General features: G+C 34.0%; 2 protein-coding genes across 2 annotated transcripts; one reads left to right on the forward strand and one right to left on the reverse strand.

Annotated features, from left to right (window-relative positions):
- Positions 1-564: 564 nt before the first annotated feature.
- LOC147499509 (uncharacterized) lies at positions 565-1,016 on the reverse strand. Its single transcript, XM_086563488.1, has 2 exons — positions 728-1,016; positions 565-635 (listed from the first exon to the last, which is right to left on the reverse strand). The coding sequence occupies exons 1-2, from the start codon at positions 1,014-1,016 to the stop codon at positions 565-567; spliced, it is 360 nt and encodes a 119-aa protein (XP_086419614.1).
- A 9,401-nt stretch (positions 1,017-10,417) lies between these two features.
- On the forward strand, positions 10,418-12,202 carry LOC147499510 (uncharacterized). The gene is made up of 3 exons (XM_086563489.1): positions 10,418-10,874; positions 11,034-11,129; positions 11,460-12,202. Exons 1-3 carry the CDS (start codon positions 10,418-10,420, stop codon positions 12,200-12,202), a joined length of 1,296 nt encoding a protein of 431 aa, XP_086419615.1.
- The last annotated feature ends 2,047 nt before the right edge of the window (positions 12,203-14,249 follow it).

Below are 14,249 nucleotides of genomic sequence, written 5' to 3' on the forward strand. Positions count from 1 at the left end.
GGAATCTCTATCCTCTTTCATGAAAAATTTGGAGAACCACTATACTACCTATTTTCGATTATATTTGTTAACTTGATAACCATATTCTAGTAAAGGCCCTGTATTCCTATTTCTAGTTCTGTTTTGTTACTTTTGGTTCCATGTAACTCTTATTCTTTTATTAATCAATTACCTTTAGCAAAAAAAAATTAGTTAATTAGGATAGCAATAACCTACACTAGCATATTAGGAGTACATCAAATGGATTCAAATCTCCCTAATCCCTTCTCCATATTCACATTTCAATATTCTATTATCATAGTATAAGTTAATACATCTTATTTAAGTTAAATTGCCATATTAGTTTAATTCAATTCATCATTACTCTCATTCGTTTTGTTAATATCGATTAAACTAGCGGAAACTTACGTTTAAAGAACTAGGAGTGGAACGAATTCTCTACTCCATTTATTGCATGATTCAAGAGAGTATATAACTTTGATACATTAGAGTAAATTACTATAAGGTTTACTTCTGTTTAAGTTTAATTAGTTAAGTAGGAGTAAACTAGAGTCTTTACACTTATCAACGCACATCAAGGGCACTGGCTGGGTCATAAACATAGAGCTGAGCATAAGTCGGATCTTTCTCAGGTTCTGTAACAATCCAATTTTATGGCATAACTCACCATGAACGGGGAATGGAATAGGACCGCTATTGTTGAATATTTTATCATCCGGTTGACAACCGAGACTGGTAAATGCATTAGCCAAGTTATACTTACGAAGATGTTGTCTAAATGACCTAGCTTTGGTGTCACTACCATCATATATATCTTGAATCGCAGGAGGCAATGGACAAAGTAGAGGAAGACTGAATTTTCCTTGTTTGCAACATATCCCGAAAAAGGGTCTTTTGACTGATGTATTTGCTAGCCTTTCATCTTTCCAGTGCAGAGCTTTACAAAATGAGCATTCCACATCCATCTTTCCAAGATAATGGCGGACATTGTTATGCATATTAGCAGGTTCTTCCATATTGACACCAGCTGCAAGAGGCTAAAAATAATCATCCACATCCATTTCGCTTTGAGTGTCACTAACATGTAGGGAAAAAAATCCTAATGAGTTAGGAATGGAAATATTTTTTACTGAAAACAATGCTATAGAAAACACAGTGAAATTCAACTTACATTTATGAAGACATTGATATTGGAATATTATGAAGATCTGCTTCTAAGTTCCTTCTAGTTCGCTTGTTCATTCTACCACTTATGCACTCTTTCTCTCTTCTATTGCGTTGGTCCAACTTGCGTCGAGAAGTATGAGAAGGTGTATACGCATTGGTCGGACTAACACTAAGATCATCCACTTCCATTTCATTTTGGGTGTCACTAACATGTAGAAAAAAAAAATCATAATTGGCTAGGAATGGAAATATTTTTGACTAAAAACAATGATATAGAAAACACACAAAGAAATGAAACTTACATATGGGAAGACATGGACACAGGTATATTTTGAAGGCCTGTTTCTAAGTTCCTTCTTGTTCGCTTGCTGCTTCTACCACTTATGAGCTCTCTTTCTCTTCTATTGCGTTGGGCCAACTTGCGCCGAGAAGGCTGAGAGGGTGTAAAAGCATTAGTCGGACTAACATTAAGAGTGGATTGTGGAGGAGTAACTACAACCTCATTTTGCAGAGGAGGTGATTGGACTTGATGGCCTTCATTTCCTTGTTTTTCCAAAACCTGCATTTTATATTTGATAAAACATAACCATCAGAAGGCAGTAAACAACCACCACATATAATGAACGTATATATATTACATACCTTAGCAAGGGTAGCAAGCACATGGTCAATGATCCGTTGTTTATGCTCACGTACTCAATTTATAAAATCCAATTCTCTTTGTTGGATGATGCAAGTACATGAAAAGCCGCATAAAAAATTAAATGAGAACGTTGTCAAATTAACAAAAGAGTTTTTCTTTGTTACAAAATTTAAAAGTTTGAAATCATGTAAGAATCAAACATAACAAAACTGTGAAAAAGGAACTTCAAATACCTGAACAGATGTAGTAGGTTCATTGGTAGATTTAGGTGGTGCGTCGACAACAGAAACATCAAATGCACTTGCAGGTGGTGCCTTATCCATGGCTGATAATCAAAAATTGATAAGGGAACTAATTATTTTACATCAACGAATGTTCCATCCTCACATCCTTATGGGAAAATTGAATGAGAACCAAACTCCAATTCTTTCAATTATTATATTCCATGTGATTAAAATTAAAATCAATTGAAGTGGAAACATGTTATCAATTCCTATGGATCTATGGATTTATAAAGAGGGTACAACTACTGCTATCAAATCGATTAACCAATTATGAAATTTTGCTTTAACCATATTATACTATCCTGCGTAGATATATTTTCTCAAGACTCTTAGAATTACCACTAAGCTAGGTGACCTATTGGCCATGTTTTTAACATTTTTCTTCTTTTGCTTACTTACAGTGACCTCTATATATTAGTATGAGCGCACCTTAGGAATTGAAATGGAATTGAAGTGTTTATGCATACTAATTTTCCGATCCTTCTCCAAGTAGCATACTCGTATAATCCAAAGTATATATATATATATATATATATATATATATATATATATATATATATATATATATATATATATATATTGCTATCAATAAAAACTGAAAGCTCAAGGGTTAGAAATCATTGTCATGTACACTAAGTTGGAATGATGTAAATTTAATCTAAGGAACCAATCAAACCTATGGGAAAAAAATTCGATGAACAATTTTGGTTTTCAATGAAGAGTACACAACTCTTTATTATTTTTTTTTATTAAGAACAAACGGAACTATTGGTTTCCAATGCAGGGGTTTTTATTTCGGGTGGTGATTTTGTTGGCAAGTTTTTTTTTAGAGTAAGTAGGACTCTTTAGTTTAAAGTAAGTAGGACTCTTAAAAGAAATTGATTTCGGGTGGTGATTTTGTTGGCAAGTTTTAGGACTCTTTAGTTTAGAGTAAGTAGGACTCTTAAAATAAATTGATTTATCACCGTAGGATCATCCCAAAACTTTTTTCTCCCTGACCATTCGATATAACATAAAAAAAAAAACCAAGCTGCTTTATTATATAGACTAGAATTTAACCCGTGGCTACGCCACTCGAGTCATTATGGGTAAATTTAGCAAAATAAAATCGTGTCAATTTATTATTTTAACCCCAATTTTATTGGGACAAAATCAAGAGTGTTTCTACTATTTTTTTACATTTAAATTGAACTTTTGTGCATCATACATACTCAATTTCACACGGCAATATACCCATAAAAGTGATGCACCCACGAGTGCTTCAAATCCCATGAGTAAATATGTTTTACACCAACAAAACCTGAATAGTTGTTAAGTTTCTTTATAAGAATTAGAAAAATAAATAAAAAGTCAATAGCAAACTCCTATAATCTAAGGTATATATTGCTATCAATAAGAACCTAAAGCTCAAGGGTTATACAAACACTGTTGGAGCATTATTAGGCTCTTAGTGAGAACTTGTCGCACATGTGTATACTTAGAGTGAACATTGAAGCACACCCCATCCGCGTCGTTAAGCAAGCAAATTCAATTTTCGCCAATGACAATCTGCTTGAGAGAAATTTTGTGGGTCTTTTGGCTTACTTGTTTTAATCTTGCTAAATACATAGCGAGATTAGCTTATTCATGAGCACATAATTATTATCATCAATAGTTCTGCAGATAGTCCATCCTGCGGTAGAACATGCTTAGATCAAACAACTAAGATCCGAAATTGATATCAAATGTTTCCTGCTAAAGGACATGTCTGCAAATCTGCAATCCAATGGACTGCCAAACGAAGTGTCAATAGCCAACAACAAAAGCAGTAACTAATATGAACTGCTGAAGTAACAAAAAGTTCTCAAGTTTTCTTGATTTTGTTAACATCAAAAGTTCGAAGACAGTAGCTAAATGAATTCAATACATCTAATTAATCACGTCCATTACATAATTACTACAAAAATGCATAAGAGATTATATGTAAGATGCACTACAAATTATGCCATTACTTTGAACAAACAAAGATATTTCAAATGACCAATATAGAGCCCATGGAGCTTCAAATAGGCCCAATTAAAACATGGCTATTGTAAACAAATTTATAAGTTTGCTACTCAAAGATACTAATGTACTGGGAATAGTTCGATCTGCCACTCAAAGATACCACCAGGAATAGATTTGCTACTCAAATGAACTTCTAAAATTTGCTCTTAATGCCTCTAATACCCAATTTGCAAACTTTAATGGGTAGGGAATCTGTCAGTTGCCAAAATATTGTCGTCTTTATTTTCTTCGTTGGATAGTTCCTACATAAATATAATAATAGTGAAAGTCATAGATCCATTAATAAGTAAAAACAAAATGGATCCTTGCTAAATCCAGAGAAGCTAAAGACAGCCCACAACCAATGCTCAAGACAACATGGGGTAGTTTAGTAGCTAGCTATTAAGAAGTGAGCCTAATTGACAATGAAATTTGAACTTCTGTAACCACTTCTTGCAACTAAATCTTAATCACAAAGCCATAGCCAACCTTTCACAATGCAATGATGAAAATATAATATTTTGTCAATCCGGCTACGTTCGTTAGACAATCTAAGGATATAAACCATTACTTTCCAAACTTCTGACCCAAATATGCAACTCAATTGTATCTGGTGAAGAGGGTGCTTTCTTGCCTACCTTTATCTACTTGTTCCGATCTTGTCACATTTTCAAAATGTTGGTTTCAATTCAACCCACAATCCTTTGTACCTAGATTTAACATAATTAATAACTATCAAATGATAACTTTTTTTTTTGAAAGGCAACATTTTCAAAATGTTGGTTTCAATTCAACCCACAATCCTTTGTACCTGGATTTAACATAATTAATAACTATCAAATGATAACTTTTTTTTTTGAAAGGCAAGCAGGGTTTTTGAGAGGTCCCTTACCCCTATTTTATTAAAATGAAAGCACTAACTTGGTTACATGGATTGGAGTCTTACATATATTTTTCTCGAGGCATCATCATACACAATTTTCTATACATCCTCAGAAAAAGAGCTAGGTATGATTACCACGTAACTTATGGATGGTATATTTCTTGCCAAAATGTCGGCCAACTTGTTCGCTTCTCGGAATACATGTTTGAGCGTAAACATTTGTAATTGTGTTGTTAAGCTATTAATCTCCCCCATCAGATGGTTGGCGCACCATGGATGTTTGTCCTTGTCTTTCAAATTCGAGACAACTATAGCAGAGTCTGTCTGGGCTTGAATTTTGAGACACCTGTGATCCACAGCATGTTTGAGGCCTTGTAGCTCAATAAGATTGATTGTCATGTACTCTAATCTTCCCTGTGTGGCCACAATCACTTCCCCTTGCCAATTCTGAATTACTGCTGCCCACCCACCTAGTGTACCCTGTAGAGACCCATCTGTGTTGAGTGAACACATTCCTGTAGGTGGTTTCTCCCATATGTACTGAGTTAGTTCATGCTGTCTCGGTTCCACAGATAAACCCCACATCTACATGATCTTGTTCCTTTTGGGCCCTTCTTCCATTTCCAGTTTAAGAGAATGGAGTTTTGTGGAAACATCTTGAATAAATAATTTACTAACCTGCAGAGCAATTGTGTTTTTGTGCTGGAAGATGCGTTTGTTCCTTTCTTGCCACACACAATAAATAAACCCATTAAATAGAAGCCTTAATATGTCAAATGATAACTAAATTCATATACTGTGAGGTACGGTTATGAAGTCCTAATAAGTGCACAGAAACTCACAATACAAAGAGGCCGAAAACATCCAAGAAACTACAACCTTAATATAAAAATTTATCGAAACTAAAATATCATATTAGAAATTATGAGGATTCAAAAATCTGATAAGAAGAGAGGATACTGATCCTCGATACTCGAGTGATGATATCATAAAAAGTAGAAGTTCTACTTGTGCCTTGACTTATACTCTTTTGGTTGTTGTTGCATCCTTGACCATGCACTTATGCAACACAATTAACATGGGAAATGAGTCCAACACAAACATTTGGGAATGGGAAACAATACATTCTTCTGCATTTAGTCTCCCACTCAACACATCTTTACAACTACAAAATGCACAAAATGAAGCATACATCTACAGACAAATAAGACAGAGCTTTTCAAATATAAATAGTGAAAAATAACTTTTCCACTAACTTACTTGCTTCCATTATAGCTAATTCTTCACTCTTACATTTTCTTGTAACTCAGACACGTTCTCAGTCATGTTGATTGAAAAAGTTCTCATTCAACAATCCGTAAACCTTCCATTGATTAGTTCAATCTTGCAAAAGAAGCTTTGAAGTCTCTGCACTCTGTACATGCCGAAATGAATGTAGATTCTTTGTTGTTCTGTGCATAAAAATAAACTTGAACAATTAGAAAGAAATGACGTTAAAATGTACTTGTCTTCACAACTGTAGTTTAATCCCGAGGAATCTTATTCAATAGAAAAAATTTATTCACGTATCAATGGATTTCGCCGAAATCCAAATTGAGTGTTCAAGGCATAGTTTTCATTATGCCCATAAAACTATGCACTGAACCACTATGTAAACTAATTACAAATTAATATTACTTGTTGAATAAGAGACTTAGAGTGGTGGAGAGAACATGACGCAGCGGAGAGAACTGAGATAGATAAATCATGTTAAGAATTCTTACTGAAGAGAAGAAGATAGTATTGAAGAAGGTTACTGAAAAAACAGTGTGGAAAAAGCAACAAAACTCACTGACAACGAAGTAATGAGATTTTTTTACCTTAAACTAAGAATTGCGTCGGGAGATCCTTGCACTCAAACGTGACGGGGTGAGAAGAAGGTTAGGAAGAAGAAAGGGTTGTAAGGTATCTTCGTGAGGAAGAGGAAAGAGTGAAAGAAGTAGGATTTTTTTTTTCGGTAACTAAAAGTGATTTGTTTATTGGTAACTAAAAGTGATTTGAAGAAAAAAGAGAGATTGGCCCAGGATTCTTATTTCCTAATTTTGTGGGTATTAGTAAGTGTTATAATTACCGTAGATCATCCCAAAACTAAAAGTGATTTGTTTGTTGGTAACTAAAAATGATTTGAAGGAAAAAGAGAGATTGGCCCGATGAATGATTCTTATTCTTATTTCCTAATTTTGTGGGTATTAGTAAGTGTTATAATTACTGTTAGATCATCCCAAAACTGTTTTCTCCCTGACCGCTTGATATAAATACATAAAAAACCAAGCTGCTTTATTATATAGAGGATTCACAACACCAGGGAAATACTCTCCGAAGAGTTTGTCGATAAGAAGGCTAGGAGGATTAACATCATCAGTACGTTAGAATTTAGATAACTTTAAGAAGGTTAGGAAGAAAAAAGGGTTGTAAGGTATCTTCGTGAGGAAAAGGAAAGAGTGAAAGACGTAGAGGGTTTTTTTTTTTTTTTTTTTTTTTTTCCGGTAACTAAAAGTGATTTGAAGAAAAAAGAGAGATTGACCCAAGATTCTTATTTCCTAATTTCGTGGGTATTAGTAAGTGTTATAATTACCGTAGATCATCCTAAAACTAAAAGTGATTTGTTTATTGGCAACTAAAAGTGATTTGAAGGAAAAAGAGATATTGGCCCGATGAATGATTCTTATTCTTATTTTCTAATTTTGTGGGTGTTAGTAAGTGTTATAATTACCATTAGATCATCCCAAAACTGTTTTATCCCTGACCGCTTGATATAAATACATAAAAAAACTAAGCTGCTTTATTATATAGAGGATTCACAACACCAGGGAAATACTCTCCGAAGAGTTTGTCGATAAGAAGGCTATATATGAGGATTAATATAATCAGTACGTTAGAATTTAGATAACTTTAAATAAATTTAGATAAGTTAGAATTTAAATAAGTTAGATAAGTTATTTAGATAAGTTTCATAAATTCTAGATAAGTTAGTAGTAATTTCTTTGACTACGTTTTCATAAAGATTGTTTCCTAATTGGAATCAACTTACTCTTTAATCGTGCCGGTCTACCGTCAAATGTATTGATTGTATTAACTAATAACCATCTGATGTAGACTTCATACAAACCACTTAAAAACCAAACTGTTTTATTATATATATACTAGAATTTAACCCGTGGCTATGTCACTCGAGTCATAATTAAATGAATACACGTAAATTTAACTTTTACAGTAGAATTACCATTTTTTTTCTTTGACATTTAAATTGAACTTGTTAGTGTCATTGTGATACCCTTAACTGAATATGCCTTAGAAAATCATCTTAGCCGAGTATATGTATTGAGAACAATTTGTTCATCCAGAAGCAGAGTGTACGTAGACAACTTTAACTGTTCATTCCTTGTGTAATCCATATTCAATTTATACACATTTCTCAAACGGTAGGAGAAGTTATAGGGGTATTTAAACAATGAAATAATTATATAATTTAATATGTGAAATAACTACACCTGTTTGCGTGAAGAAAAGGGGAGTTTGCGTGAAGAAAAAGGGTTTTGGAGGTTTTTAGTCAAGGTTTTGGAGGTTTAGTATGTTTTGGAGGTTTTTGTCTATTTTAGAGTATTAGGTAAATATGACTCTTTAAGTAGACACTTTAGCATTAGGTAAATAGGTTTTGGAGGTTTTTGTCTATTTTAGAGTATTAGGTAAATAGGACTCTTCAAGCAGACTCTTTAGTATTAGGTAAATAGGCCTCTTCAAGCATTAGCACAGATCCCAAGGAAATCAGGACCACCACTTAAGCCCTTATAACTTGTTTAAAAACTGAGCTGTTTTGTATTATAGATATGCACACGGACTCGGGTTTTTTCAGTTATTTGATATACTAACCCGAGCCCAACCCAAAACTGAGTAAGGCTTTGATTTTACAAGACCAAACCTAGACAACGGATCTGAAATGTTAGCCCAGGACCAACAAAAGCCCATCGAGCTTGGGCTAACCCGACCCAAGTTCTACCCCTACATTTTACAAGTAATTATATCGAGAGCCCAATTTTCCCAAATATTTTCGCATTAAGTCATAAGTCCTATGTAAATTTTAAATTCGTCATAAGTCCTATGTAAATTTAAATTTGCATATGAAAAAAAAAATTACATATGCAAATTTAAATTTACATATGAAAAGAAACACTTATGGCGAAATTAAAATTGAAAATGTATCCTTGAGCTGAAATTATAAGTAAAAAATGATGACGTCAGCCCAGTTTGGGACTCATGGCGAAATGAAAAATCAAGGTGGACTTATTGCAAAATTATTATTGGGCTTTGCCCTTGGGCCGTAATCTCTATACATTTTACTACATTGAAAAAAGAATACGTATCAAAATGATCTAATGGAGTTTGACCCACGTTATATGAACTCCACCACTAAAAGTAGATTTATAAAATGAATTGAGGCTGATTTTTTTTGTGAAGAGAATGAGAAAGACTGGAGACACAGAAATGGGCTGGGCTTAAATTTTTGTATTTGGAATTGGGAGGAAAATGTAGTACACAAATTTAGGCCCAATCACTTAAATTGGAAATTATTTATGGCTCCAGGACCAAGTAAGATATATTTACGGTTTTAGGAGAAATCCACTAGGTTGGTGTAACCAATTACGGTTCTAAGACAAATTTTTCTATTTTTGTTTTATTTAATTCCCATAATAACCTTCCCCTCTTATACATAATAGAATTTGAAAATTTCCAAAATAAACCCAACTTTCATACACAATTTATGGCATTCCACTTCTCTCTATCAATTCCACTTCTCTCCATCAATCGTTGCTCATCTAGGTTCATTTTTGTTTTCCTCATTTTTCTATTTCATCTCATCTTCTTTTTCTTTTTATTTTATTGTTTTGAATTGTGTATTTTCAAAACAATGTAATACATTAATGTATTCTTCAATTTGAGACAATGTGATACATATTGTGTTCTTCAATTTGTAATACATTTTTATTTAGGTTTAGTGTTATTCATAGTTAATTCATTGTTTGTTTTGATTTTTTATGGTGTTGTGCCATTTTTTTTGATTGCTTATGGAATGCAAAACATGTATTTGTATGAAAATCTAATGAGTTTAACTTTTAATGAATATAAATTTTTTTTTCTTGCAGTGATATAGATTTTTCAGTACTAGCAGTGTTTTGCTATGACCGTGATAGTTTCACTTTTCGTATCGGAATAGATTCAACAGTTTCTAAAAGTAAGGAAGAGATCCGAAATAAGTGGAATGAATTATGTACAAAAGATTTTGATGTATGGATTTCTCGTGATGGTAAGTGATCTATCATTGAAACTGATACCGAGCTCCAAGCCATTGCTTGTTATAGTTCCGCGAAGTACATAAGCATGATTGATTTTAATGTAATGTTGGGTTTGTCTTCTTCAATTATTTTTGGGAATTGTGAAAGTGAAGGGAGTACTAACTCAGGTGGTTCTATTTTTCTTGATCATGATATTGAGTTTACTCATGAAAACAAGACGAAGACTTGGGCTAAGGTGTTTACGCATGTTGGACAGAAATTTAAAGGACCATGTGATTTCCGTGTGAAGCTAACCATGTACTCGATTGAGACGGGATATAAATACTTGTATAAGAAAAATGATTTGCATCGAATACATGCTATTTGTAAAATGAAAGGGGAAACTGGTTGCCTTTGGGTTGTCCATGGTGCTTTGAAGTTTGGTTCTTTCGAGATGAAGAAGCTTAACCTTGAACATAGTTGTGGTTTTGCATGTAAAGACGTTAGTAATTGTAAACTTTTGAGTCAACTTGTGAAAAGCCTGATTCTTGAGATGATTCCTGGTAATCCTTCTATGAAGTCGAGAGAAATTATGCGCTTGATTCATAGAGAGTATCACCTTGATATATCATAATATTATTCTTATATTGGTAGGGAGTTGGCTTTTAAAGACATTTATGGCGAGGATGGTCTTTCATATTATCAGTTGTGTTGATTTGAAGATGCTTTGAAGGCTTCAACTCCGGGTAGTCATGTTGTGCTTGAAATTGACAAAGGACTCCATAAGTTTCGTAGGATGTTTATGAGTTTTGAAGCGTGTATGCATGGGTTCAAGTATTGTCGCCCAATGATCTATTTGAACGGGACTTTCTTGAAGGCCAAATTTAAGATTGTTTGTTAGCGGTGACAGCTAAAATTGGAAATCAAGGTTTTATTCTAAAACATCTATCTTTTTGTTGAACGTATGTATGTTATTTTGACACTATTTTAATAGTGTCTTATCGTGCTTATTTGTCTTCATATATGCATTGTTTACACTGTTTGTACATGCATACTTTAGTTTGCATGTGAATGTTGGTGAGTTATTCCAGTATGAAGTTATATATATATATGCTTTATATTTATTCTATTTGTTTTTTCTTCTTTAGGTTTGTTTCAAGTGGCCATGGCTGTTGTGGCTAAAGAAACAGATGACAATTGGCGTTGGTTCTTGGATAATTTGAAGTTGGTTTTCCCTTGTGATAGGAGGTTCACATTTTTGAGTGACAGACATGCTGGCTTAGTTAAAAACATTCCCATTGTTTTCCCCACTTCATTCCATAGCTATTGTTTGTGGCACCTAAAGAATAATATGTCTAGGGCTATGTATGGGAGGAGTGCAAGTATACCGCATGTTATGAATTTGTTCTCGGAATGTGCTAATGCTCCTACAATGGTTGAGTTTCAGGACAAGCTTGCTGAGCTGAAGAGAATTGGAGGGGTAAAAATTGAAGAGTTCTTAATGAAGATCCCATTTGAGCATTGGGCTAATGCGTGTTTTCAGGGATGCAGGTATGGTGAGATGTGTTCTACCCTTGCCGAGTGCTTCAATGTGTGGATTAAAGAAGAACGTTCTATGCCTATCACTGCTATGTTCTATCATATCCGTCGAAAGATGATGAAGATGTTTGATGACTGCCGTCGTGAGTGCTTTTCTTGGCGTTCGGAGTTGTGCCCTGTAGCGAAAAGTATTTACTGTGCTAAAGTTGATGTTGCAAGATCTTTCAGGGTTGTTAGATCAAATGAGGTTGAGTTTGAGGTTGAGGATATCATAGTTCATCATGTCAATGTGGAACGCAGGTCTTGTAGTTGTCGTTACTGGCAGATTGACGGTTTCCCTGTGTACATGTAGTGGCATCTATTATTAGTTATGGTGGTTCAGTATACTCATTCATTAATCCGGCTTTCGCTCTCTCTTTTTTCTCCCAGTCGTACTCCCACTCAATTCATCCTATTGCAAATATTGAGATGTCTATGGAGATTCCTAAAGATTGTGATATAATGCCACCTGATGTTAGGAGAGGTCCCGAAAGGCCGAAGAGAAAGAGGATTGAAAACACAAGAGCAAGCCGAGACGTATTCATTAGAAGTTATTGCAATTGATTAAACTTCTTGTTTTTTGTTAGAGATATTATTCTTTTGAAATTCTTTTTTTCATGGATGGATAACATTATTAGTTAAGACATACATATAACAAATAGTACTAAATATTAGACTGGAGTTGTTTAATTCATTACCACTCTCCTACCAATATATATGCAGTCTTTATTTTCATGGCTGGAAGTTTGTTTTTACAGATATATGGTTAATACCAAATTTATGTACTAAAGCTACACATGCTTACTACCAATATGTATGTGTATAGTGCACCTGCATACACCAGTTTGCATGTACTTTTCTTTCTACCGTGCATACGCATAATATTATTAGTTCTCCCACTCTACTTATTCCTAGTATGTAATTCTTTGTTTTTTTTTTTTTAATTTCTACATACTTTAAGACTCCAAAATTTTATTGGCTTGGTTGCGCCACACGCGGATATACACAATAAAGACCAAATTTATGTACTAAACTTTAGAATATGTAGTTGGTGTGATAGACATGACAACATTAGACTGATAGAATAACCGTAGAAATGATGGCCAAAACTTTACGAGATAAATGGCTAACGAGTAAAGCTTTAAAATGCATACAATTTGTAATACATTATCTTGTTAGTAGTTCTTTTTTGTACGTCTTTCCAATTTAATTTGCAAGTCTCTTTGGTTCAATATCCCCCACTCATCGTTGCTACCAAATTTATGTACTAAACATTCACATGCTTACTGGTATACACATGCATATTACCATTAAGCATGTACTTTTCTTTCTACCTTGCGCTTGCATGGACCTGTAAACACATACATAGACCTGTATGCATGTAAAATTAATTCGCAACACACATGCATATTACCAGTAAGCATGTACTTTTCTTTCTACCTTCGTAGACCTGTAAATACATGCATAGACCTGTATGCATGTAAAATCAATTCGCAAAAATTGACACGCATGCATGTACAACCAATTCGCAAAAAAGTATTTACCCTTAGAAAAGAAATAGCATTCAACAAGTTGAAACATTGGCTCAAACATTGTCTCAGAGATTGCCTCAAACATTACTATTTCTAAAAGACTATTACTAACAACAGACACTCAAGGCTCTATCTTGACCAATTCAATCTCTGTCCAATGCTTCATTCATGACTTCCTTGTTCCGCTTCTTTTGCTTGTCTTTCTCTTGATTCTTGACTGTCATTGATCTTCAGCTTCCAACTTCTTGTATCGTCACACAGCAATTGGTATGGCATTTCTTCTCTCAATAAGTCCACACCATGTTTCTTCAACTTTGAGGTTAGAAACTTACTGGCCCCCATGATTATTGTTCCCATGAAAAAGCATATGTATATAGCACAATCATTCCTAAATGGTGAAAAAGTATTAATATAAATGTCAAAGTAAAATCATTTCTTAAAAGAATATATTCATCCAATTCTTAAAAGAATGGTACTTATGGGGTTTCTTGCTGGTTGCAGGGCTGCATGACATCCAATTTTCTATCCGGTATCAACTTTTCTGTTGGGTTCTCCATAGCTAGACGTTTGTTGATTGCAGCAAGGACTCTTGTTTTATGCATTAACAACGACCTTGTCAAGTTAGCTAAAAAGTATCTTTTCCGGTCTTTGACAATGGTGATAGTAGTATTGCTTAATCATACCATAAGTCTTGCACTTTTGATGAATTTGTCATTTTTGTTATTCTTTGTCTGGGCAGAGTTGTGTCCTATCCATATGCAGCAATATCGAATGGTACCTTTTTGTGCCCATCTCTGTCTTGCCAAAGTTCATTGGGATAATCAAGTT

This window comes from Coptis chinensis, chromosome 5 (assembly GCF_015680905.1).
Source record: "Coptis chinensis isolate HL-2020 chromosome 5, ASM1568090v1, whole genome shotgun sequence".
In the NCBI taxonomy this organism is placed as follows: domain Eukaryota; kingdom Viridiplantae; phylum Streptophyta; class Magnoliopsida; order Ranunculales; family Ranunculaceae; genus Coptis; species Coptis chinensis.

Coding starts and splice junctions, on each gene's coding strand:
- LOC147499510 (XM_086563489.1), top strand. CDS start 10,418: ATGATTGATTTTAATGTAATGTTGGGTTTGTCTTCTTCAATTATTTTT. Junction 10,875..11,033: donor GATTCTTGAGATGATTCCTG/GTAATCCTTCTA, acceptor GTTGATTTGAAG/ATGCTTTGAAGGCTTCAACT. Junction 11,130..11,459: donor GTTTATGAGTTTTGAAGCGT/GTATGCATGGGT, acceptor TTTCTTCTTTAG/GTTTGTTTCAAGTGGCCATG.
- LOC147499509 (XM_086563488.1), bottom strand. CDS start 1,016: ATGGAAGAACCTGCTAATATGCATAACAATGTCCGCCATTATCTTGGA. Junction 636..727: donor TAATGCATTTACCAGTCTCG/GTTGTCAACCGG, acceptor GGATTGTTACAG/AACCTGAGAAAGATCCGACT.